Below are 24,443 nucleotides of genomic sequence, written 5' to 3' on the forward strand. Positions count from 1 at the left end.
GTGGCTCAATTAAGCTTTTAGTTGAATTCAACAAGAAAATCTTCTTTATTGAATCCCATAGATTCTGCCTGTGCCCAGGGTATACAGTCTAAAAAGGGGTGGCCATATTCATGGCATTTTGACATTAATGAGGTTGCTAAAAAGGAAGAGTTTAAGGATCAAAGATACAATCAATAGCGGTATTTTACGACATTTCTTTTTTTCCTCTCTCTAATAGTAAAATTGCAATCTAATTGCTTAATAAATGGGCCATGATTACTGAAAAACACAGATAATTTCCCTCTTTGCATTTTACCTTCTTCATAATGCAGAACAATAATTAGCAAAAGTACTACTGCCACAAATAAAAGAGGTCTCTTTATTTTTTTCCTTTGCTGTAATAGCTGTGAATGAAAGGACTTTGCGTGTGTGCCCCTTAGTTTAGTGTGGCAGTCCACTGGTGGGGTTTTTTAAGGAGCAATCTGGAAAACTACCCTCATAGCGGTACAATGAAACCAAAGGAAGGATTCGGGTAGAACTGCTGTTTTCTCTGCAGATTGGCTGCCTGTCTCATCCATTATTGAGCTGCTCCCCCTGTTTATCTCAGTGACATAGAGTGCGTGCCGCTTCCTCAGCACAGCTCTGCCTTTGCCGCTTCACAGCACAGTGCCTTGTACTCCCAGGCTGGCACACGGTGTTAGCAGATATTTAAAGCACTTCAGCTTAACATTTTATAGGTCATGATGAACTGAGCCTATAAAACAAGTTACTGCAATGAAGTTAATGCAGTCTTAAGAGTGTTACACAGACCGAACGCTGGGTATTCAGGATATTTTTAGCCCTCTGTAGACACATCAATGGGAAGGAAAGGTTCTTTCCACGAGCAGTTTTTTCCATGTCAAACCTGCTTTATAATACCCTTGCAGCACAGAAGCTCTAGTACAAATTTACTATGGAGAGCTTTTTTTTTCAGGTTTACGCAATAATACGATAGCTGTAGGAACCTTTGCATTTCAATGTCTTCTAGTCCATACGTGCACACACACACCCCAACACACAAATACCCATACACAGACATACACATACACACACATACCCATACACACACACACATACACATGCAAAGCAGAAAAAAAAAAAGAAAAGAAGTGAGGCAGCAAAATCATTTCATTGGGCAAACTGTCCTGACCAAAGTCATGCAGTTCAAACACCTTGGAGGAAGAAGTCTTACTCCTCCTTAATGACACCAGGCTGTATAATGTTTCATCTGGCAGGATCTATATTTTGCTGTTGTAAGTGCAAAGGTGTCTAAATGCCTTTCTTAGTAGTAGTCTGTGATCTTAAACCTTACCTTGCTTCTTGTGATATATACGTATATGATGAAGGAGCAGTTTGGAATTGTATTTAATACACACCTTTTTGCAACACGGTAAAGTAGTTACTTCACCATAACTCAAGGGTTTGTGCTCTGTCTATTAAGTATTTTCATTTAGGCCGAGTCGTAAGTGTAGCAATAAAGTGACAGTTCTGAAGCCATAATCTTTCCCTGTTTACAGAATTTCTTAGCAGCATTGAGCTCCACTGTACTGTTACTCTCATGAAGCTGTAGGTGTTTTCTCATCTAGGATGCAGCAGCAGTGATATTACTCTCAGTATATTATTCTGGTGCCAGCATCACTGGTGGGTATGAAAAACATAATTTACTTGGTGTATTTAGCTTTCTTGGATAATTTTGCTGCCTTTGTGGCAGAGATAGAGCAAAAGAACACCTCCTGGAGTTGCACTTAAAACAGGAGCACTTTGGGTAACGTGCTGTAGACAGAACATATATGAGTTAGAGCTCAGTTATCATGAATGCCATCAGCAATGCCTTGTTGCTTTCTTATCAGCCACTTCCTGCTGTCAGCCCAGTGCTTATTTCAATAGTAAAGGATTTGCATCAAATGTAACACAGTGTTACGTGGGGCTGACATGCGGTTTTTAATTGTGCAGGCACACGAGACTCCTTCAGTGGCAGACAGTTTGATAAAAGGATTAGATCATGAATATTTTTGACACAATTAAAGATTATCTGTGCATTGACAGAGTCAAGCCAGTGAGTTTTCTGGTCTGTGTTTTACGGTGGTGAATCTGCTGGACTTGGGTAAAAAACAACTGCAGCACAGGCAGGATTTTTGCAGATGTGGAAATAAGGGAATGGAAGGAGTCCCCTAAACTCTCTTGGGCTTAAAACTGGAAGTTCCAGGAACGATGGAGTGCACAGCTCACATCAGTAACTTAATCCCTTACCTTCAAATTGCAAAGAAGAAAGTGGGATTGTGCTTTCCATGTTAGAACAGGATACTTTTGCAGGGGAAGTCCTATACCTGGAAGCCCTGCAAGCTTTCCAGATGATAATTAGATCCAGACTTTGCTGTGGGTAATGAATAACAGTGCTTTTGTGACAAGCATTCCTCTCAGAAGAAAAGAAAGTACTTGTAGTGAGGACTCTCAGACACATTTTAATAGGAAATGACACCACTGTTACAGAGTTGATTAAAGATCTACCAAGGGACAGCACTTCTGGAAAAAATCAGCAGATGAAATGAGAAAAGTTGTAATTTTATTATTAGTTATCAGTTAAACGTACGTAACTTTAAGACCATGAAATCCGCATTAAAAATTATGAGAAAAAGGACCGTACCTTACTGCCAGCAGATTGCACTCTGATAAATCTCCTAAAGTAACCAAGTTGTCTATTGCCTCTTGCTCAGCATTTCACTCCGTGTCCTGTTGAGCTGCACAAATGAGTCACTCCCTGCCCCTGTGGGGTTGGTGGATGTGCAGGGGTGGGCACATGGCCTCTGTCGATGAAAATTATAATCCAGAAAGGGGGTATTCCCCAAGGCGAGTTTACAAAAAACAATTTATTCTTTTTCACCCTGTAAAATTCATCTTACGTGCAGGATCTCTTGCATTATTACAAACTCTAATCCTCTGAGTGGGTAATTAACGGACCAGAAAAGCCATTTGTGGAAAGGAAAAGCCATAAGGGTGAAAAATATTTCTCTGCTGAATGATCTTTAAGGAGTAAATAATTACGAGAGTGAGAGGTTTGGGATGACCAATCTAAATCTGAACATAATTAGGATGAACACAGTTTGAAAATCGAAGCAGTTGGCATGTGCAGCAATTCTCATATCAGAAGACTAATTAAATATTTAAAAGCCCAAACCCCCTCACTATTCACAGAAAAATAACCTGCCACAAAAGGGTCTGTAACTTTGCAGATAATTAGGAAGGGTTACAGGGGGAAAAAAGTCAGATTGGCTCCAAGGTTCTGCAAGGTCACGTCTTATTATGGTGTATCTTTTATATGGTCTGATAACAAGATCTTGCTAATTTAATCTAAGCAGGGCATCCCATAGCGATTTCCCATTTCCCTTGTTAAAAATATGATCGTTTTCCATCTGCAAACTGCAGTGGGTGAACATTTTTATCAATAATTTCTCCTAATTGATACAGGCTACAGTATTTTTAATTATTCAAGGTGAATGCATGTGTTAAAGTTGAGTTAGGGTTGCCCCCACTGCACACCCCATTTGAAATTGTCCTCATCCTGCCCTTTGCACAGGGAAAAAAAGGACCCTATGGAATCCAGTTGTCTCAGTGGCCAATTCTGCTAATGACCAAGTGTTAATTTCCTGTTAGAGACAAGATAGTTTGATGTTGAGTATGCAGTTCTGTAAGCAGAAGAGGTGTGTTGAACTCAGGAGACCCACAGTGACTCAAGCTGAACTTGCGTTGCACAGGCCTGGAGTCTGCTGTGGGCATTGAGAGTCTACCAAGGCTTCTGTGTTTCAGAAGTTGCAGTAAGAAATCACACCTGTCATTTAAAATACTTTATTTTAGTAATTAAAGTGGGTGATTGTTAAAAACGTATTTTAGATCTGTGCAAATTAACGTGAAGGATAAAGCTACATATTTCCAATATTTTCAGTATTGTAATTCTTCAAGTTACTCATTTAATAGTGACTCCAAAGCTGCCTTAAGTTACATAACTTTTAACCACATTATGAATACGCTGCATGCCAAGCCATGGATAAAAAAGATCAACAGTGCTGCAAAAAAAAGAATTTTAAAGGCTTTTTACTCTTGCCTCGTACTCTCTACCTGGTAGTCTCTTCTCCTGCAAGTCTGTTGCAGTGTTATTCCCAAGGATCAGACACTGTGCTTCAGGATTTTCCCCTGGATTTTCTGTAGCTCTGCTGTAGCTCTGTGCCTCAGGAGTGAATGCCCCTAGTAAAGCTCTGGGTTTATTGCACAGCCCCACGTTCCTCCCCTGGAACCTGCTCGGATGCTCAGGGTGTGCTGCTGCACTTGTGCTCACCCAGTGTGAATAATGTGGGCAAATTGCTCAGATAGGACGGGGCTGCACTACTAAAGTTTTCATTAGTAAATAAGCATAGCTGCAGGCTATTTATTTTGTCTAAATGGTGAAACATTTAATTGGATCTTTTGAGCTGATTACTTTTCAGCAGTGCGGATCTGCTTGGCTTAGTTGGTGTGCTGAGACATCCACTGCCTGTAATCCCGTGCTGCAGCTCGCTTGCAAGTATGCCTGCATGTAAATAATGTGACAAGATTGTGAAAATCACTGTATTTCCATTCCTTATTCCTCAGGCAGGGTTGCACTAGAAGCATCTTCTGTAAAAAGCAGGTCTCCTCTGCTTCGTGCTGTTCCGGGCTTTGGGTTTGTCCCCACGCCACCCTCAGCAGGAGATTGTTCCGTGTACTTTGCACACCTCATTGCATCCTTCATATCTGCTTTTGCTGTCCTTGATTTACAGCCATCTCCTCACAAGCTATGGTTGCTCTAGGAGGCCTTCCATATATGTGGTAGAAAGTAGTGGGGATAGAAAGATGGGATTATAACCGCTTAAAAAATACCAAGTTAACTATTCCACTGGAATCCACATTTCCTTTTTCTTTTTTTTTTCTTTTCCCTCTTTTATCTGATGCTCTAGTTTCTGGTTAATGATAACCCCATAATAATAGCATTTACACCAATAAGCAAAGTGCTAGAACAAGGATGAATTGTGACAAGAAAAAACTATTTCAAATGCGAGTGAGAAGATTCATCATTTTAACAGTGACTGCTTTGAACTTAGAGACATGAATACTAAAAGGCAAATGGGTCATAACTAAATGTATTAAAGTTGTAAGAAGAGGTTGAAAGCAAGAAATACTGTCAAATTACTTTGCCAGACAAGTCTGATACACATTCATTGACGGTGGATCAGACTGGGTAATCCTAAGAAAAGGCCTGTGGGAGTTGCATATTTTATACTGTTTTATTGTCTGTTTGGAGTTTTTATGCTTAATGTGTACCCTTAAACTCCCACAAGATTACATTTTACAGAGAAAGCACAGTTTAATATTATTGCATTTTTATTGGGCAAACAGAAATGACGCTATGGTGCACCTTCTACAATATTAATTATACATTATTTTGCTTCCTTATATATGTTTACTTGGTAATTAGGAAGATTCAACAAATCATCAATATTATATTTAAAAATAAAATATAAAAGAAAACCTGAAAAAATTTTCCCTCCTACCCCCTCAAATATTTTTTATCTAAACCCACCAGGTTTATTGCTGTAATGGTCATGTTGTAGAAATCCCAGGGCTGCTTTGTGAATTTTCAAACCAAGCTCTAGCATGCCTCACTGCTTTAGTGGTCACAGGAGGGTTGCCAGTATCTAGACACATCTCTTATGGCCAAATTCCACTATCATACCTGCTCATGTATCTCCCTTTTTTCTCTTGGATTATGAAAACTACCAACCCCAGCACACTAAATCTGTTTTCTCTTTTTGCTAGGTAAAATTGCTACTCTGTTCTTTTTGCATACTCGTTCCCCTGTAATAGTTTTGGGGATTCTAACTGGAAAATAATTTTTAGAAAATCTTCCACAAGAGTAAGCAACATTGTCAGTGAGGTTTCCTGGGCTTTTAAAAGGCCAGTTCCAGGATTGCATGTCCACCCTGAAGGAAGCACGGCTCTGTAGAGACTCCTGCACTCACTGTTCCTGCATGGGAAGGCTTGTGCCACTTTTGTGCCCGTTGCTGGGGCACTCTGGAAGTGGCAGTGCTGGCTGGCCAATGCTGCTTCAAATCCAGGCTTTACAGGAAGGCTGGGTTTTCTTAGCAGCTCTTTTTTTCAGGCTTAAATTGCTAACTCATTAGGTTTCAGTATGTAATCACATATTGCTTGTGAGGTGAACCTGAAACTCAGAACTTAAGTACATTCCTTTAAATAATTTTATCTGAACACCCCTAAAATAGAATCTCTGTTCTCTGGTTGTTTTATATGTCAGTTTTGTACATGCTTTCCAAGACTAGATTAATAAAACATAACGTTGAAGTAATATCTGACATCTTCATGCCCAGGTAGCTGTGAGTTTGGTGACAGGAGTGGAGGTTTAGTAAAGATGCACACAAAGGCAAAAGCAGACCTCACGTGGCATTGTAGCCCATTAGGGATACATCTGTAAAGACAGCTACTGACTCTGGGTAAAGAGTTCAGGAGTTTTTCAGTTGGAGTCAGTACATGAAGTGTATTCATCCCACATTCCCATATCCTTTTGCTCAGATTGGAGCTCACCCCGGGTGAGTGAGGAACAAGAGGAGCATATGGAGTGTGTGGTGAGTTTGTGCCTCTGGTGGTGTCTGAGCAGGTGCTGCAGGCGATGTGCAGGAACGTGCCACGGGCTGGCTTTTGAGTGTTTAATCAATACGCTGAAAGAGAAATATTGTCAGATCTCACTTGAAAGTTTCAAAACGTACCAAGATAGATTTTTTTTAATGTATCGACAATGTTATTGAAAACGAATTTTATCTATTACATGTGGTTTTATACTGTATTTTGAGTTTTTTATAGTGAAGTACACATGATGTTTTCTGTGTTTGCATTTTAACCTACTTAATGAAACGCTGCATTCATGGAAATGAAGAATGCAGGAATACTCAAAATTATTTTGATAGTTCTTTTCTGGCTAGGATTAATCCATATCCTTTCCTTTTAAATTACTCTATTTGTCAAAGTTAAGATGCGAAACAAAGGCATTAGAAGGATGAATTGCAATGTGGACATTATTTCACACATACTTTATTTTTGCAGACTGCAGGAACCACTTGTAAAGCATCTGTATGTCTCTTTCTGTGACAGATGTGACTTGCCCATAAAGGTGACCCCTTCCTTCCCTCAGTTGGTGTGATCCATGTCGTGCCAGTCCCTTTCCAGAGGCTGCTGTTCAGATTCCAGTGCTTCACTTTCTGCTCTGGTCCCGATACCCTGTGCTTCTCATTCTAATGCTGGAGTATTTGTTCAAGTCCATAGACTGTGTGTTTTTAATCTTCCTCAGAACAATGGTGAATAATGGCCCTTGGCAGGAGATAATGAAATTTTCTTAATTTATATTTTCAAGCAGAAGCTGCAATTGAAAATGGCATCCTATGGCCTGCAGACATGGCTCTAGTGCAAGTTTCAGGGGAGCTGTAATAATAATGCAGTGCCAGCAGTGACGAGGAACGATAGGACAGTGAAGAAGTAATTTAAGAAAGAAAAGAGAATGTACCAAAGCTTTATTGTAGCATATCTAATGATCTGCTGAAGATTCCCAATAGCTTTTGGAGCATGACAGGAGAAACTAATGTTATCTTGCCAAAACAGGAGCCCCTGCTTAATCAGCAGAACGAGATTATTGATTAAAACACCTCACACAATAGATTGCACATGGAATCTCATCTCCATACACTGCACGTGGAAAAGTGCAATAATAAACATAAGATAATAATAAAAAAAACCAGGCAAAAGCAATTTGTTGGGAATCGTACCGGTCGAGTTAGAGTTGAAATGCAAACAAGTTATCATGGAAAATACAGCTCTCCTTACTGCTGAGCAAGGAGGATGGATGCAGCAGGGACATGGCTACATCATGAGCAGAAGATACTTAGTACCAGCCCTGCTGGAGCTGCTTTCCTTTTTCTTTCTTTATTCATCTGAAATGTGAAGGGGCCATTCCTCATTTGCACAGTCTTCTTCCTGAGGTGAAAGGAGTTCAGACATTATACTGTAACTGTTAATTAAACACTCCATTTGATTTTTAGATTACTCTAAGTGATGCATCTGCATTATGAAGATGTAACCTTTTTTCATTCATACTAAAGTACAGAAGAAACGAGTGTCAGAGTCCACAATTGCTTCTTGCATTCATGAAAATAGTGGTAACTCGTACATTTCCCCTTGCAAAACTCTTTGTTGTTGCTAGCACAGGAACCTGAATTCTTTTGCTACTTCAGTTAGTATTTTCCTAACTAGGGTTTCAAATTTAATTCATATATTACCTTGCCTAAATCAACTGTTCTTGAGTTTATATAGAGTTCTTTGCAGATCTGCTTTATTTCCTCATAAATGACAAAGTCATTGTATCATAAATCTTTGTGAATATTGTGAATGTCTTAAGCACGAAGACATTTCTCAGTGTGAGATCATATGAATTTTAAGATTGTTCATAAAAACCTGAGAACGTGTGTATTTTTACCTATGCTGGGGAAAAGTATGATGTTATGTAGATTGCAGAACACTTAAATGCTATTTAAACCTGCAGAAAACTTAAACACCAGACACAAACTGAAACACCAAAGTATTTCTGATTTTGACATCTTAAATTTGCAGAAATCACAGCTGGTTTGTATCATGCCTTCATTGGAACAATTCTGAAAGAGCTTGAATAGATGGACCAAACTATCAGTATATTATGTAGAAAAAATAACTTTGGTTAAAATGAATGAGGGGCTTCAAGTTATTTGCCAGTTAAGGTTTTTGAGGTTTGGGTTTATTTTTTTTTTTCCTGATGGTGTCTAGGCTAATTCTGCAAATTGCCAGGAACTTTATTTCCACTATTGTCTCCTTTTTGGAGAATCCTGTGACAGAGAAGGTGTTTGCCCATTACAAAAAGGAATGAAGATGGGTCACCCCGTTGAGGGCTGTAAGGGGCAGTATCCTGTTCTTGGGGCACAATGTTTCTGAGTGCAAAGGTTTCACAAAGCTATGAAGTTCTGCTGTGGCAGGGCTGAGCAGCTTTGCTAATCTGTAGCCAGGTAGGATAAGGTGCTGTTTAGTGCTGCTTCTGGAGAGTGGAGGCTCTTTTGGCCAATATAGCACAGAATTCAGTGCTTCTTGTCTCAAAGGAGCTCAGCTGAAACCTTGGTCAGTTGGCAAAATGGCTTTTGCAGAGAGCAGCAGGACTGTAGGCCAGTGACTAACAGAGAAGTTCTGGTTTTACAGAGCAGAACAACGCAGCAGACAGAGGGCTTTCATTTATCCAGAGAATAACTCACAGCAGCGTAAATTCCCCGAGTTACTTGTCTCAGAACTACCTCTACAAAGCCCACTTTCTCTTCATGTCCTGTCTGTAAGCCATGAATTGGGATTGACAGCTGCTGTGGTTGCTCTTGGTTTGTCTTGAATGTCTCGCTCTGATAGAAATGTGACCACTAAACTATGTAACAGTGACCTGAATGCCGGCTTTTTAAAATGTGAATATCCTAATCAAATGTCTTTAACTTGAAATCTTAGAAGTGCTCGAAAATTAGAACCCTATGTGAAAATTACTCAGGTTTTGTAAAATGCAACCAGCAATACAGAAAAATCAGTGATTCGAATATGAAAAACTGCAACTTAAAGCAGAAATACTCTATTCAATTGGCTATTCAAGTGATTGCTGGTGTGTGTGGTAGCAATGCTGTGTCCTGCAGCAGTGGGCACAGCTCCTTGTTTTGGAATTGGGGTCTCCTTTGGCCAAAGGTGAGCTAAAGGTCACTATATGCACAGCAGGTGAAATCCTCTATAAAGAAATAGTCAAAAGTTTTTAGAGTGTCAACAACTTCCTGTAAACACCACTCAGTGCCCGAAGTTTGACACTGACAGTTACTGTACATAAAAAAAAAAATCTGAATTTTCTTTTGAATAATTATTACACATCCTTTTGATAAAAGCTAGCATGAAGTTCTTCTCATTTTTCTGGCTGATGGCAACATTATGAGTCTTTCACTGGGGGAAAATGAAACAGAAGAAGACAACTTTTCACAGGGCAACAAGAGTTGTATGTATGAAGTATGACCTTCATTGGTTTTATTCTCAAGCAGTTCCTCCCAGCATACACTCATGGAAACCATCATACTGGATGATGCACTATGAGAAGCCTCCTTGTGGGAATTATTTTGGTCTCGGCATGAGGTTTTTCACTAAAGAAACACAAAGAAATTTAAAGAAATTTATTACAAAATCTTACATCTGAGGTTATGCTCATCAGTCTACCTGAGGTGTGGGGCATAAAAACCCTATATCAGGGATATTACAGAGAGGCCTGTGATTTTGGGGCCCTATTGCCTTCTCCATCTACACAGCACACGTGCAGGTGAACTCCTCACCATCTATCTCTGTCCGTGGTTGTGCGCATGTACACAAATCCCTGACTAGTTCCAGTTAGTTCTGCAATTGTGATTGAGCCTTATGCTGCTGGAAATAAGTAGCTTAAAATAAAGAAGAAAAAGGAAAAAGGAGAATTAGCTGATGGAGTCAGAAGAGTTGTTGTTCCCCGGTTCCCTCAGCAGAGGCACAGCATGTCCTGCCCAGCTCTGGACTGGTCTGATCACTATGTAAAAAGGAGTGATTTATATTAGAGTTCTTCAGATGTGCTTGCTCTACCTTTTATGAGGTAGCATGAACTGTTCCAATACCTGTTGGCACTGTGCAGCTGTGGAAAGCCATTGATCCAAGACAGATGATCTGAGCCTGGCTGTGGCATTCAGGCAGTGTGGGAAGTAGCCGTGCAGCAGAGAAGTTGATGTACAGCTGGAGTCAAAGGCTGCTCTATTACTTAAGTTCAGACTTCTGTTATTCAGTTTGCTGACAAACAGAACTAACCCCTGAGAAGATCAGCCAAGCTCTTTTTCTTTTAGTCACCAAACTCCCTGACCTTCTCCTTTTTTTCTTCACTTCCTTGTGACTGTTTTTTTGTATTACATTTTGACCATCTCTTCAGGGTTAGGTGATTGTTTTTTTCACCTTTAACTTCCAAGCTAATATTTGTTTGGTATTTTTTATTCTGGAAAAATTAATAGTAGTCTAAAATGTTGTTGTTGTTATTATTATTATTATTATTATTATTATTATAAAAACCTTCAAAAATGTTCAGTAGATCCACATGGTTAGAGGCATTGTAATAAAGTTCTTTTTTGTATCAGAATGCCTTTGCTTTCCTTGGTAAGGAAATCATTTATATGTTTCAGTACTTAGTCTCCTCTAAAATACATTTTAATTAATTTTCTTGCAGTTCTTCTTTTTAAGTATTTTTCTTATTTCCTCAGATGGTCAATCTTTACCTCTTCCTGTAGCCTAACAAGAGCCCACCAATTGCTCCTAAAATAATTTAAGTGAAAATGCTCATGTTCTTTGTCTACATTAACTATTCCAACCAAAATCATTTCCTTGAATCACAGTAAAAATCTCTCTGAAATGTAAAACCATTCAGCAGTATGTATGTCTCTAAAGATGGAAGGAATTATTCATTGGTGTTACTATACATTATTCAGAATTGCACATTTTTCAATTATGTAATCTTTACATTTTGTTTTCATTTTATTGAGCAGTAGTATCAAATCAGTATATACTTGATACAGCTGTGTCTACAGTGGGGACATTTAAGATAACACCGATCTCCAAATTTAGAAGTATAAAGCATGAACTAAAATATTGTCTTGAAGCCTTTTTTTGGACTTTGACTAATTAGTAGTAATTAACTTTGTTGTCTTATGGATTGGATTGCCCAAGTGTGAAGAGAGTTAGCACTGAATGTGGTACTTGAGTATGAACTTGCAAATTAAATGTAATTTTAAATTAATTAGCTTGCTTTCTTTTCCCATTACAGGTGCAACAACCGAACACAGTGTATAGTAGTTACTGGGTCAGATGTGTTTCCTGATCCTTGTCCTGGAACATACAAATATCTAGAAGTTCAGTATGAATGTGTTCCTTACAGTAAGTATAATCTTTTTATTCTTGCTCACTTCCTCTGGCCCTCACAATTGAAGCTGGAGTTCCACGGAAAAGCAGCATATGTTTGTGGCCCACGGAGCCATTATGCATGCAAAGCACTCGCAGGCTAGGGCTCCAATTAGCTTCACAAAGTGTGGAAGGAAGCCATGGTGTGATGCTGGCCAAGTGTCTGTCTGTGTTCTTAAGTGTTTGGCTTTTAAGGCTACTGTTTTTCCAGAAAACAAACTCAAATTAGCTATTCAATAGGCCAGATAGAAATTTGTACTTTTGCCCGCTACCAGTTGCTGACAAATTGGCTTGGCTCACAGACTTGTAAAGCAGGAATTGACTTCAATTTTAATCATGATCTACTTGAAAGGCTACCTGCTGCTGTGGTGACTCTGGGTGCACAGCAAACCCAGCACTGACACTCAAGAGGCAAATGACCCAGTTGGGGGACATTGTAGGAGGACCTTGTGCTTCCTCGTAAATGAACGCGGATTCAGAGTGAATAATTCAGTAATGAGTTACTCAAACTGGGTTCTTAAAAGCAGAGGGGAAAAGAGTGAGAAAGAAATGTTCAGTTTTAATTTAAAGACAAAATAGGAATTGTGCCTTAAATCAGCTGCCAGAACAGGATTTTTCACTGAAAACAAAGTAAATACTGAAGTCATACTGAGATAGAAAAATGTGATATTATGGCTACTTCAGCAGTTTTGTACAGTATTCTTTCTAATGCCAAAGTGCTGTAGCTGTAGACATACTTCTTATTTCCTTGCAGTAATTAATGCTTTTTTTTCATTGATATGTATGCATGTTCATAAAAGTTCTGCAGATTGGACACTTTTAACTGGTTTTGCTTTCTTGTAAGGTCATTCTTTGCAGTGACTTCTCCCTCGTCCCGTAACTCCACAGAGAAGTAGCTGTGCTTGCAATGGAATTTGAGCAATGCCCCGATCGTTCCCTTGAGTTATTATTAAGTGTGTATTTCTTGATCTGCAGTAATCCTTAACCAAAGTCACATTTTCTGTTGGTACAGGAAACAGGCCAAGTCTGAGATGCAAAAACTCTGTGGTGACAGTATATATCCAAAAAGGAAGGAAATGAGTTCTGGCATAGGCAAAGCCATGTCAAAACTCTCCGTACTGTTTCCTGCACAAGTTTAAGATTTAGTCTTCTGAAACTGAAATACTGCTCTGTACTGCTTCACCACACTGAACCTGCACTGTTGCTAAAGGCCAAACACAGATCATCTGTTTTTTCTTCATTCCTGCTGTGTCATTGTGAAATGGTTGCTTGCTGATTTTTTTCCCTGTACCATTTGTAGGACTGGAAGCCTACAGCAGACAGTGATCCCTAGTACCATTCCTCCTGTGTGTAGTATCGGTGGCTTGTTGTAACTGTTCTTCTCGTGCCACTTTTGAGGAGTGATGTCTTACCCCAATCTAACCACAGTTTTGTTCCACAAAGACCACTTCTGCTTTGGCGCTATTTTCGTTCCCAAATTCTCAGAAAGAGGGCAGTGCATCTGAGTCCAAACCGTGAGGTCAGACAGATGACAAGGAGTTACGTTTCCAGTTCCGGTAGGCTAGCTCGTAGAGAAAAAGTGTCATGCAAATAATGTTCAAACGTGATTTTTTATGCTGTTTTAGGAAGAGAAGTGTGGATATGTTCTACCGATTGGGTATTGCTACCTACAGGAACCTTTTCTTTTCCAGTTTCAGAAGTACAGTGCCACAGCGCCGCCTGCCCTGTACTCTGACTTGTAGTGACTCTAACTTTAAAATGTTTATTTTTGTTTACTGTCAACTGTATTGGCCTGCCCTTTGAGCTATGTAATTCTGTGTCTATCATAACTCAGGATTCTGGATGCTTCTTGTCTTTCAAAGTCTCTGAGTTTTGGAGTTTGTCAACTGCAGCATGTACAGTGATGACACTACCCAATTCCAGAACTGTAAGAGGCATCACCTATCATTGCCACTAGTCATCAAAAAGATTACCAGAGACCAAAATCAGTTTTGAAATCTGATTTCAAACCACATTGTGCTTCAGTAGCCATTTTGGTTGTTGACCATCTTTCTTCCCTGTCCCAAAAAGCTTATCCTGTTATTTTTCAAGTCTCTTTTTTTGATGCCTGATAAACTCCAGTTATCAAATCTAAATTTTTATTCCTTACTTGTTCCAGTGCTCCATATCTAAATGTACAGAATGACTGAAATCATTAAGTTTGCAAATAGCAGCTGTCTCAGCTTAAGAGACTTGTTAGGAGGGCAGGATAGGCTTTTGTGGGCCTGGGAAGGGAGGAGTTTAGTGATCACAGCACTTCTAGCCAAAGTTCTGTTATGGTTCTTACTTTTTCTGAAAGTTACTTCAGTTACTGCAAGACTGTGAAATTTGCTGTGTCTCATTGTGGTGGCTTTCAGTCCATGAGGGATGACAAATGTCAATCATAAAAGGTTTTGTGGTGAAAGGTGGGAGTTCTTACACACTGGAGTTGCTGTCACCCTTGTACAAAATGCAGTTTATGAGCTCCTCTATGTGTTGCTGGCCTTCAGAAACACATAGCTGCATTGCTTTATTTGAAAGTACTTAATTTGATGAACTTAATTAAGTTTGAAAGTACTTAATGAAAAGCTTCCTGTTTTGCATCTCAAAGTGTAGACAAAAAACCCCCAACTTTTGAGATACTCAGTTGGATCTCCACCAAAATGCCAGGCAAATTTGATAGGCATTGTTTTGTCCTGAAATAAGAGTATTATTGATTAAATTACAAAGAAATTGAGAGTAGTATACTTGACATTTCTCTCACTTATGCTGCACAATATATGTTGACACTTTGACTAACAGAAGTCAGTCCTTTTATAAGGGAGAACATCAAAAGTGCCATTTTGTACATCTGTGCATTTTTATTTTAAGCCTGTTTGGACTCGGGAGTTCAATAGAAAACATTTTAAAGTGTTTTATTCTCTCTCTCTGTGTATTGATTGGACTTTGCAGCATTTGTTTATTCCAATAAGCCCATCTGTCCCTGACAAATGTACAGCTGTACCCCAGTGCATGCAGAGCAGACATACCAATAATGATTTGAGTTATCCCTAGCTTTTTCCCCCTCTCCTATTAATAATTCTAAGCAGGTACAGTATCAATATTGCTCTTTGGTGAGGAATAAGCACATGCATAGAAGTTCACAAACAGAATCATGCAGAAATCATTAATACTAATGGTGAAGCCCAGGAATTCACTTCAGAGTACATCTTCTGTTTACCTGGATAACTGCAAAAATTACAAATTGCAGAAAAACAAGTATTTTACCTAAAGATGTATAACTGTACAAAAAGCCAGGAAAACTACTGCTCATTTTGAAAATATTAAACCCCTTCAGCTCCCCCGTAAAGTTATGGAATTGTTTCCTGAAGAAGCACTCTCAAAATAATGTTATGCAATTTCCTTAAATGAAACCGAAATCCCAGACTCTCTGTGCAGCATGCAAAGGCATTCTTCAGGATAATGCTGTAATACTGAAAATGGAAGAGCTGTGCAAATAGTTCTGATACACTTCCTTGGTATCAGCAGCTGCTGTTACACGGATTGGTACATCTGTCATTTCCCAGGTCATTTTATGAAACCAAGGGAGCACACTTCAGAGGCCACAGAGTATATGAAATAGGTTTTATTGCAAATAATTATTGAAAAGCTATTTACTAGCTGGGCTTCAGCTATATATCTTTCTGTAACTTCCTTAAAACTTCCTGGGGGAAAAATTGCTGTAGTAATATAACTTTGTTAATTGGGTTGGGTTTATGTCTTCCGTGTCTGGTGGCAGGATGGATGTTTGTTTAAACACAGTATGGCTGTCCTTGCATACTAGCTTGCTGTTTTGGGCTTAATCGATGATGCTGGAGAATACCTGAATGAGCTAATAAATTGTTAATTTTTTTCTTCTCTTTTCCTCTTGCTTACTATGCTTTTGCTTCTTTTTTCTAGATGTTTTTGCTTATTCCTTCTAGTCTGATTTTGCAGTTATAGACTAAGAAGTGGCAAAAGTTCTCAAGATTAACATTCAGGAAAACAAAATAAAGCCTAAGGAGGGCTAAAGTGTGCAAGCTGCTTTCTTTGCAAGAAAGAAAAGCAGAGGGATGTCTGGGACAAAGATGGGGGGAGTTTAATAAGCACATATGCAAACCTATGTAATTAATATACTGAATTTTGTATTTCTAATTATTTAATACGATATGTATATGTGCACTTGCACATATATGATAAATTAATATGTCACTTAAACCCCAGCTTGGTAGCATTATATTTTTAGAAGAAAAAGAGTGTGTATAGCATGCATTAGTAAAGTCATTCATTATTTATTCAGGTTCACTAAGTGAAACTACATGCCAACATATCTGTATTGCCTCCTTAATCTACTAGAATGATCGATCCATGTTCACTGGTGTAACCGTAGAATCTCTCTCCTGCTAGGTTATCCTGTTGTCTGTTTCTCTTTATCCAATATAGTGCAGTTCTTATTCTCCCTATATTTAGCGTCTGTAACTAATTTAATCTTTTAGATTAATAGTCGATTTACGTTAATCTTCTTTCTTTTTTCCTTGCACTTTTTTATTTTTCTTCCGATGCTTAAAATAGAAGTGGAGCAAAAAGGTAAATAACGTATACAGTCCAAACCCCAGCTCCTTGTTATGTGCCTTATGGATGTTAACCTCTTCCCTTCCCCTCCCCACAACACTCTTATATTATGATAATCAGCAGGATCTCATAAGTACACCTCATAAAGAAGTCGACTGTTTGCAATAAAGTGACTTGGCTGCTTAAAGTAGGTGGCGGGGTATAGTGTCTGAAGTACTTGGGCTGGAGGGAAGACTCCCTTGCTTTTTTCTCTCCCTTTCTCTTTGTCTTTCTTTCCCTCTCTTTCTCTCACCCTTGGGTAAATTCTTGTTAATCAAGTGTCATCTTGCCTGGCTTCCAGAACCCTCTCCATAGCATGCCATGGTTACAGGGTTTCCTGGTCTGTTTTCATTCATTGCTTTGGTTGTGTTTTGTTTTCTCGGCTCCTAATTGCTTTCTCTATATACCTGATGATTTGGTTTGTTCCTTTATTTTTAATCGAGGCCCCTCCTTTTTCAGCCTCACCACTTCTTAAAGTTCTAAACAAGTCGATGTGATTGTTTTTGGACTGAAATGACCTGCACACCAGTTAAAAGCTCTGGAGCGTTAATCCGCACTCACTAAAAGTCTGAAACAAAAATGCAAGAGTAGCTCTACATTTTCAGCTGTCTGTGTATGCCATTGAGCCTTGGTCTGTACTAGTGAAAGCAGTTCCCATCCACTTTCCATACTGGTACAGCAAGAACATGGTAACTTTAAGAAAAGTGGATGATAAAGGGTGATAATTGCATTAATTATAACATAAGGTGTAATCTAGTGCCAATTAAATGGATTTTTTTTTTCTTCCTGACACAGTCATTATGATTTACCTACCTTTTTTTTTTCTTTTTTTCTTTTTTTTGGATTTTCATTGTGAGACAGTCTTAATTTGACATAATTCTTGTCTTACTTCTCTCTGTGACTGTTAGTTTTTGTTTGCCCGGGGACGTTGAAAGCAATTGTGGACTCACCGTATTTATATGAAGCTGAACAAAAAGCAGGTGCTTGGTGCAAAGACCCTCTCCAGGCTGCAGATAAAATCTACTTCATGCCCTGGACTCCGTACCGCACCGACACTCTGATAGAATTCGCGTCTCTGGAGGACTTCCAGAACGGCCGCCAGCAGACGACGTACAAACTGCCGAACCGAGTGGATGGCACCGGCTTTGTGGTGTACGACGGCGCTGTCTTTTTCAACAAGGAAAGAACGAGGAACATAGTGAAGTTTGACTTGAGGACTAGAATTAAGAGTGGGGAGGCCATAATCAATTATGCTAATTACCACGACACGTCTCCGTACCGGTGGGGAGGAAAGACTGACATTGACTTGGCGGTGGATGAAAATGGCTTGTGGGTGATTTACGCCACGGAGCAGAACAACGGGATGATCGTGATCAGCCAGCTGAACCCCTACACCCTGCGCTTCGAGGCCACCTGGGAAACGACGTACGACAAGCGGGCGGCGTCCAACGCCTTCATGATCTGCGGGGTCCTGTACGTGGTGCGCTCGGTGTACCAGGACAACGAGAGCGAGACCGGCCGCAACGCCATCGACTACATCTACAACACCAGGCTGAGCAGGGGCGAGCACGTGGACATCCCCTTCCCCAACCAGTACCAGTACATCGCCGCGGTGGATTACAACCCCAGGGACAACCAGCTGTACGTGTGGAATAACAACTTCATCCTGAGATATTCTTTGGAGTTTGGCCCGCCCGATCCTGCCCAAGGTAAGGATTTCTTTTTTTTTTTTCTTCTCGTTTTTAATCTCTTTGTGTTTCCATTCTGAGAACTATGTTAAAATATTGTTGGTCTTAGACGTAGCTCTTGGCAGAAGGGCAAGGAGGGGTTGCTTGGACCATGCTGAGCAGTGCAGCATTACAGTGGTGCAAGACAAATTTGCAGAACCTGTGAAGAGAAATGGAATTACTTTATTTGGTTTACAGGCTCGTGCTTTTCTTTATTTCTTTTTTCTTTATTTTTTTTTTTTAAATAGAATTGTGTAGCTTCTCTGTGTTTTTTCTTTTTTTTTTTTTTTTTAAATAGAATTGTGTAGCTTCTCTGTGTTTGAGAATGAGTCGAGGAATTATTTACTTTGTACCATCAGTCAGTTTGACTTCTGTAGCTGAACTGAGTGCAGGTTGTTTCCCGCTGAGCCAGAAGGCTGTTCCCATCCTCCCGGTGTTACCTGCCTCCTGAATTGATTACAGCACACACGCAGACCTTTTAACTTGTTGGCGCCAGCAGTGGAGAGCAGTGTGTGCTGGGAGGCCCCAGAGGAGATGTGTGGGGTTAATGTGCAGTACCAAGCATAAGGATTTTTCCACAGCCTTATTTTCACAGTTTCTGATGTCGGGTTAGACAAGATTATCTGACATCTTTTTAGTGGGTTTCTCAGTAGGTCCCTTGCAACTGCATTTCAGCTCACTAGAAGTTAGAACTACTGCCTAAAAGGAAAGGTACTAACTGTCAAAAGGGGAAAGAAAAACAGGTCTTTAAGTCGCAGAAAGCCCTAAAAATGACGGGAACAGGCACAGCCACATTTTAACATCTGCAGAGGAGAGTAAATAGCAAGAGAAATGCTCTGTGGCAGAAGATGTATGCAGCAATGAACAGAATGTTGATAAGCTGCTTTAGCAATGAAGGTAATACTTCACTTCTCTCATCTAACTGGTATGCATGTTTAGCAGCCGTTTTTTCTACTTCAAAAAAGCAATAATAATGGCTTCTCCACATGAAAAGTAGCTGTCCTGCTTCAGCAGAGCTGATTCATGCACAGCAGTGCAAGCTCTGTAATGTGCACACCATTATATCCACGTACATACAGCTTTTCCAGGTACAAAGAGGCAGCAGAACAGACCAGTTTGGAACCAATACATTGGTGATCTCCAGAGCCAGGTGTGATCTGCCCAGTCAGTCTCCTGCAGAGCTCCCTGGCAATGCGCAGCCAGGCTCAGTGAGGTTGCAGGGGTCTGGGGGCTGAGCTGTGGCTGCACCCTGGCCAGCTTCACTGTCCCTACATCGAGCTAGTCCCTTCCTCGGGGAGGCTTTGGGGCTGCCCTCAGCAGAGATAACCACCTATGTAATTAGAAAAAAATTAAAGCTTTCATTTCCATACATTCTCATGTCATGGGGTTTAACTGAGACGAAGGTGCATTTTAAATTCTACAAAGCTTTAAGAGTAAGGAGAAAATGGAGGTGCTGGCTCTAAGTAGCTTTTGCAGTTCAGGCAGCTGCTGTGAATGTGACAAAAGCTCATCTCTAAATCATTGCATAGGAAGAAAAGTGTAAAGGAAGAGCAGGGAGAGAAAAGGCTTTGTGGAATCCTTCCTTTGCTTTAGTAAACCTCCAAAGGTCTCCAGTAAGACATTTCATAATGTTTTTATTATGTGAGAGTCTCCAAGATCTGAAGTTACAGTACATGTTGCTGGCCACATCCCAGCGAATATCAGAAACAGATTTGGGCATCCCCCAGTAGCCCTTCCTGGGTTCCTTGCTTGCATGCAAGGCAGGAGGAGAAATGGTTTATTCCAGCCAGACCTAGAGGAGAAGGCATCCAGGGCACACTGCAGGGTGTTTGCCTCTCCTCTCAGCTGTTTGCCCATTCACCCATGAAGGCAGAGAAGGAATATTTGAGTGAGCTATGAGTTTGGGTTTTAAATGCATTAGGACATCAGTAAATATGTTTTGATTTTGGCCTTTTTAAAATAGAGAAGCCATATGAAGACCCTGGGTTTATTTGAAGATGTGATGCATATATTCACAAATGGTATTTTTCCTTAGATAAAGCCAATACCCAATATTTTAATTTTGTATGGGTCTGTAAATAGCAGATCTAAGAATCTGTTTCAGTTCATTTCCTCTTTTGCCTAAGCCAATTGCCTGTAGTTAAAAATGACTAAATGAAAGGAAAAATTATCTAACATAATTGTCCTTGAGATGTACTGCTATAAAAGCAAGAAGAAATTCTGTACAGTTTCTATTTCTGTACTTATTTCTATTATATTCCCAGTTCCTCTTTGTTTCAGCATGAAGTTTATACAAATTGAAGATGAGTCCTTCCATTGTTACACAAACATTCTGTATGTGTAATAAACATTTGGATTTTTTAATCTCATGCTAGATCAGTTTTTCAGCACATTTGATAAAGGGCATTTTTGTGTTTCTTTTGTTTTGATTTGATTTGGGTTTTTTGTGGTCGACTCAGGTTTCTGAATCATCTGTTCAACAACACAGGTGTCAGGATAACATTCAAGTCTCCTACCACAAGAACCTTCTTTTAGTGTTGTTTGTAATGGTACTTTAATATCAAGTATTTAATGGTGTCACAAGGTCAGTGTCTCAAAATTGGAAGTCTTGGCCTTTTCTTTTCAAGTGGTTAACTTGGGACCATTGTGGGAAACTCAGTAATCTGTGTTCCCCCTGTGTTACCATGGGAGAAATAATGATAGATAAGACACATACTGATTTTTGTTTTTTCCCCTATCTATCTGTCTTGGCTGTCAGTTCTTGTCTGCTCCATAACATCCAGCTACAGAGTGCTTCGAAAACAACAGTTTTTCTTCCTACAAGAAAGATGAATTTGTCATACTTGAGTTGCTCCCTTACATTTGCTCCCAGTGCCAAAACTTGGGCCTGTCCGTGTCCTCAAACCTGGCTTTGTTTTCTCTGTTGTTTCTTTAATTTTTAAATCTGCCTGTTGAAACCTCTGAAGTACCACTATAATTAACCCAGTGTTGACTTTGCCCTTGCTGCAAACCTGCACCATTTTCTCCTCTTGCAGCTGTCCGTGTTACCTGCTCCCTGCATCCATCCTTATTTTCTCAGTCTTCAGAACTCTTCAGATTTCTAAAACTGTTGGATTTCTACTCTGGCAGTGGGTCTACTGCTCTTAGAACTCCTGGCTTAACCTCATTCTTTTTATGTTTTATGTTTATGTTGTTATGTTCTTTTTGTGTTTTTATGTTGTTTCTTCTCACTTCTCATGGAAATTATAGTGCATAACTGTATCACAGAACCATGGAAAAGCCCTGAAGCTCATGGAGTTCAGTGTAAACCCAGCCCTGCTGAGCCCACCCCTGAGCCGTGTCCCCGAGTGCCTCGGCTGCACGTCTGATGCTGAGCAAATGCCCCAGCTGAGGTTTTCTCCAGGGGATCCTGCTGTTCCTGCAGTGCTGGTGTCTGCTGGCATTTGCAAGGTGCCTGCCAAGACAATGCTGCACGTAAAACGTTCAGCCTCCAGCTGGTGCATCTTTGGTATAGGTGTAGAAAGGGTTTTCAGGGCTACAGCTGACAAGCACCACTCAGGTGTTGCAGAAGAGCGTGTTTTCTAAGGTTAAGTGTAAAAAAGCATTTAACAGTCAAAACTCTAATTTAGAAATGAAGTAAAATGTATCAGGCCCTTCAAAAAGGCACTGTGAAAAATTTGAGACAAATCAGAGTTTTTATATTCTTGGCAAATTCAGTGGATGTGTCCAGGTACATTCTTTCTACAGGAGGTACTGACGGTCCAAATGAATCCTTGCTGAAATAGGAATTTTTAGAAGAATTTTAAGTTAAAAGACCTGGAAGAACGAAGGGAATTTTCCCTCTGAAAAGTGAATATGTGCATTACATTGTAAGGTTTCCTTGGTAACAAAAAGAAGATAAATCCTTTTGTTCTGTGTTAGTGTGTTAGGAAGAGATTTCATCTACATTCACCCCAATTTGTGCTAACTGTTCAAACTGAAACTGTCTCCCCTTTTGTACCATGATACCCATCATTAACTATTATTGGGTCACTGCAGGAAAATATGGATGTTGTGAGTGTGGACAGAACAGAAACTTGGAGAGTAGTATCACCAAGGGCTTGAAATAATAGAAAACTATTGCAACAGCAAGAATGTATGACAAAGTCATGCAGCAAGTTGTCAAGTAAATTACACCTGTACTATTATATCAAATCTGATAGACTACAGACTGATGAAAGAGTGCTTGTACGAGTAAAGACAATGTAATGGGCACCAGATAGCACATTTCTTAACCACAGGTATTTTGCTAATTTTTTGTCATGTTTGTTACCATTTTCAGGGTGTAAATTTTTAAATGGCTGTGTAAACATTTTGCTTTCAACTAAATGGATTTGGCAGGGTCAGTAGAGTACTGGCTAGCATAATAGCTGGAACCTACAGGTAATTAGGTGAGTCTTCATGCCTTCCCTGCCATTTACTGAAGCATGAAAACAGGCACACAGCAGCAATAAACAGAAGGCAGGAAAATCGTGATTTGCACAGGTTTCTGATCTCCATGGCTGTACAGAGCAGCTCAGTAAAATTAGGGCAGGCACATAGATTTTCCTATGTCCAAATCCATTGAAATACCTGAGCTATAAGAGCGTACACTGAACTGGAAAATCCGTGCAGCTGATTTCTAAAACTGCCTGGATGCCAGAGGTGAGAATGGAACCATTCGTATTTTCAGAAGTGCCACATCATCTGGGCATTCAACACAGTTGTAAATCTGAGCTCAGAGTTGTATTTTGGGTGGGGAATTTTTTGATTTGGCTTGGTTTAGTTTTTTTAAAACTTATTTTATGCCTGCCTAGAATAGAAACCTGTTGGCAAGGAATACTAGATAACTTGTGTGCCTTGTCTAAATCTACTCTTCACTGTCAGTTGGGGAAAGAAAGTTACTATTTCCCTGCTGTCCTAGGCAATTGTGTTATGGTTTTTATAGACATCACACTCTTAAACAGGTGTTAAGTTTTACTCCAGTGGTGTCTTCATTTTTAGTAACAGATAGCATGCATAACTGTTTAAATCAGCTGTTAGGAGCTGCATGAAACAAATGTGAATTAATTACCTTCAATTTGAATCTTTGGATGTGCTTCCTATTGCTCTTCAACTGATGGTAAGACACATCTATTCTTAAAAAAAAAAAAAAAAGGATGAGGCATAAGAAGTTTTGGTTTTCTCCTCAGCATGTCAAGCCTGGTCAAAAAATTCAAAATAGAATCTTGCGTTGTTAAAGTGGCTTTTTTGGAGTTGGGCAAAAATTATGCACCTTCAGCCTTGTAGAGACTCAACCCTGCTGCTCAGAACAATAGGTTCATAACCTTGATGTGGAGTGATTAGTTTGTTATTCTTCTTAGTTGTGGCATGTTAAACATCACTGCCATTGGCTGGTATTGGCAAAGTCCATTGCAAGAGCCCGCAGGTGCCACCACGCTCAGCTTTCAGAACGAGACACGTGGGGTGGTGGCAGCTGTCACATGTCCCCCTGCAGCTCAGGAGAATGGCCTCACACATCTGAGTTCCCACAGGTCACTGAAAACAGAATGACCTGCCCTCTAAAAGCTAGATGTATTCCTTGAAGTGATGCCTTCAGTTGTTTCTTATTTTTTCAACCATCTTTTTTTCCCAGACTTCAAGCACTGTCTGAAGTTTCCTGATACATTCTTAAATATGCTGACTTCTCCTTTTTTTAAATTTAATTCAAGAGAAAATCTCTTAGAAGTTATCTGTAATTTTTTCAGGGTTTTTTTGAGAGAGGTGGTTTGAAGTCTTTCTCCTAAAACGTGAGATTAAAAATATATTTCTAAGTGTGTAGTACTGCTATGCTGTGCAGGTTGTTTTTGAATTGTAGGTGATAGGCTTTGAAATTGGTTTTAATGGATAGCCATGAACATTGTTCTACCTAAAGGTGCATAATGACAGTGGGATTATATGAGCTCAGGGCACAACACAAAA

General features: G+C 39.7%; 1 protein-coding gene across 17 annotated transcripts in view; it reads left to right on the plus strand.

The window, feature by feature from the left end:
• The window catches only part of ADGRL2 (adhesion G protein-coupled receptor L2), a 376,238-nt gene that overhangs the window by 314,496 nt on the left and 37,299 nt on the right, over window positions 1–24,443 (plus strand). For 12 of the 17 annotated variants that reach the window (XM_017824910.1, XM_017824913.1, XM_017824920.1 and 9 more), the window contains 3 exons: window positions 11,957–12,066; window positions 16,699–16,713; window positions 17,646–18,446. In XM_017824910.1, coding sequence (XP_017680399.1) covers window positions 11,957–12,066; window positions 16,699–16,713; window positions 17,646–18,446 — 926 coding nt within the window. The remainder of the gene's footprint in view (window positions 1–11,956; window positions 12,067–16,698; window positions 16,714–17,645; window positions 18,447–24,443) is intronic. The other 5 variants (XM_017824912.1, XM_017824916.1, XM_017824918.1 and 2 more) reach the window with 1 other exon arrangement.

This window comes from Lepidothrix coronata, unplaced genomic scaffold (genome assembly GCF_001604755.1).
Source record: "Lepidothrix coronata isolate B3197 unplaced genomic scaffold, Lepidothrix_coronata-1.0 Scaffold114, whole genome shotgun sequence".
Classification (NCBI taxonomy): Eukaryota; Metazoa; Chordata; class Aves; order Passeriformes; family Pipridae; genus Lepidothrix; species Lepidothrix coronata.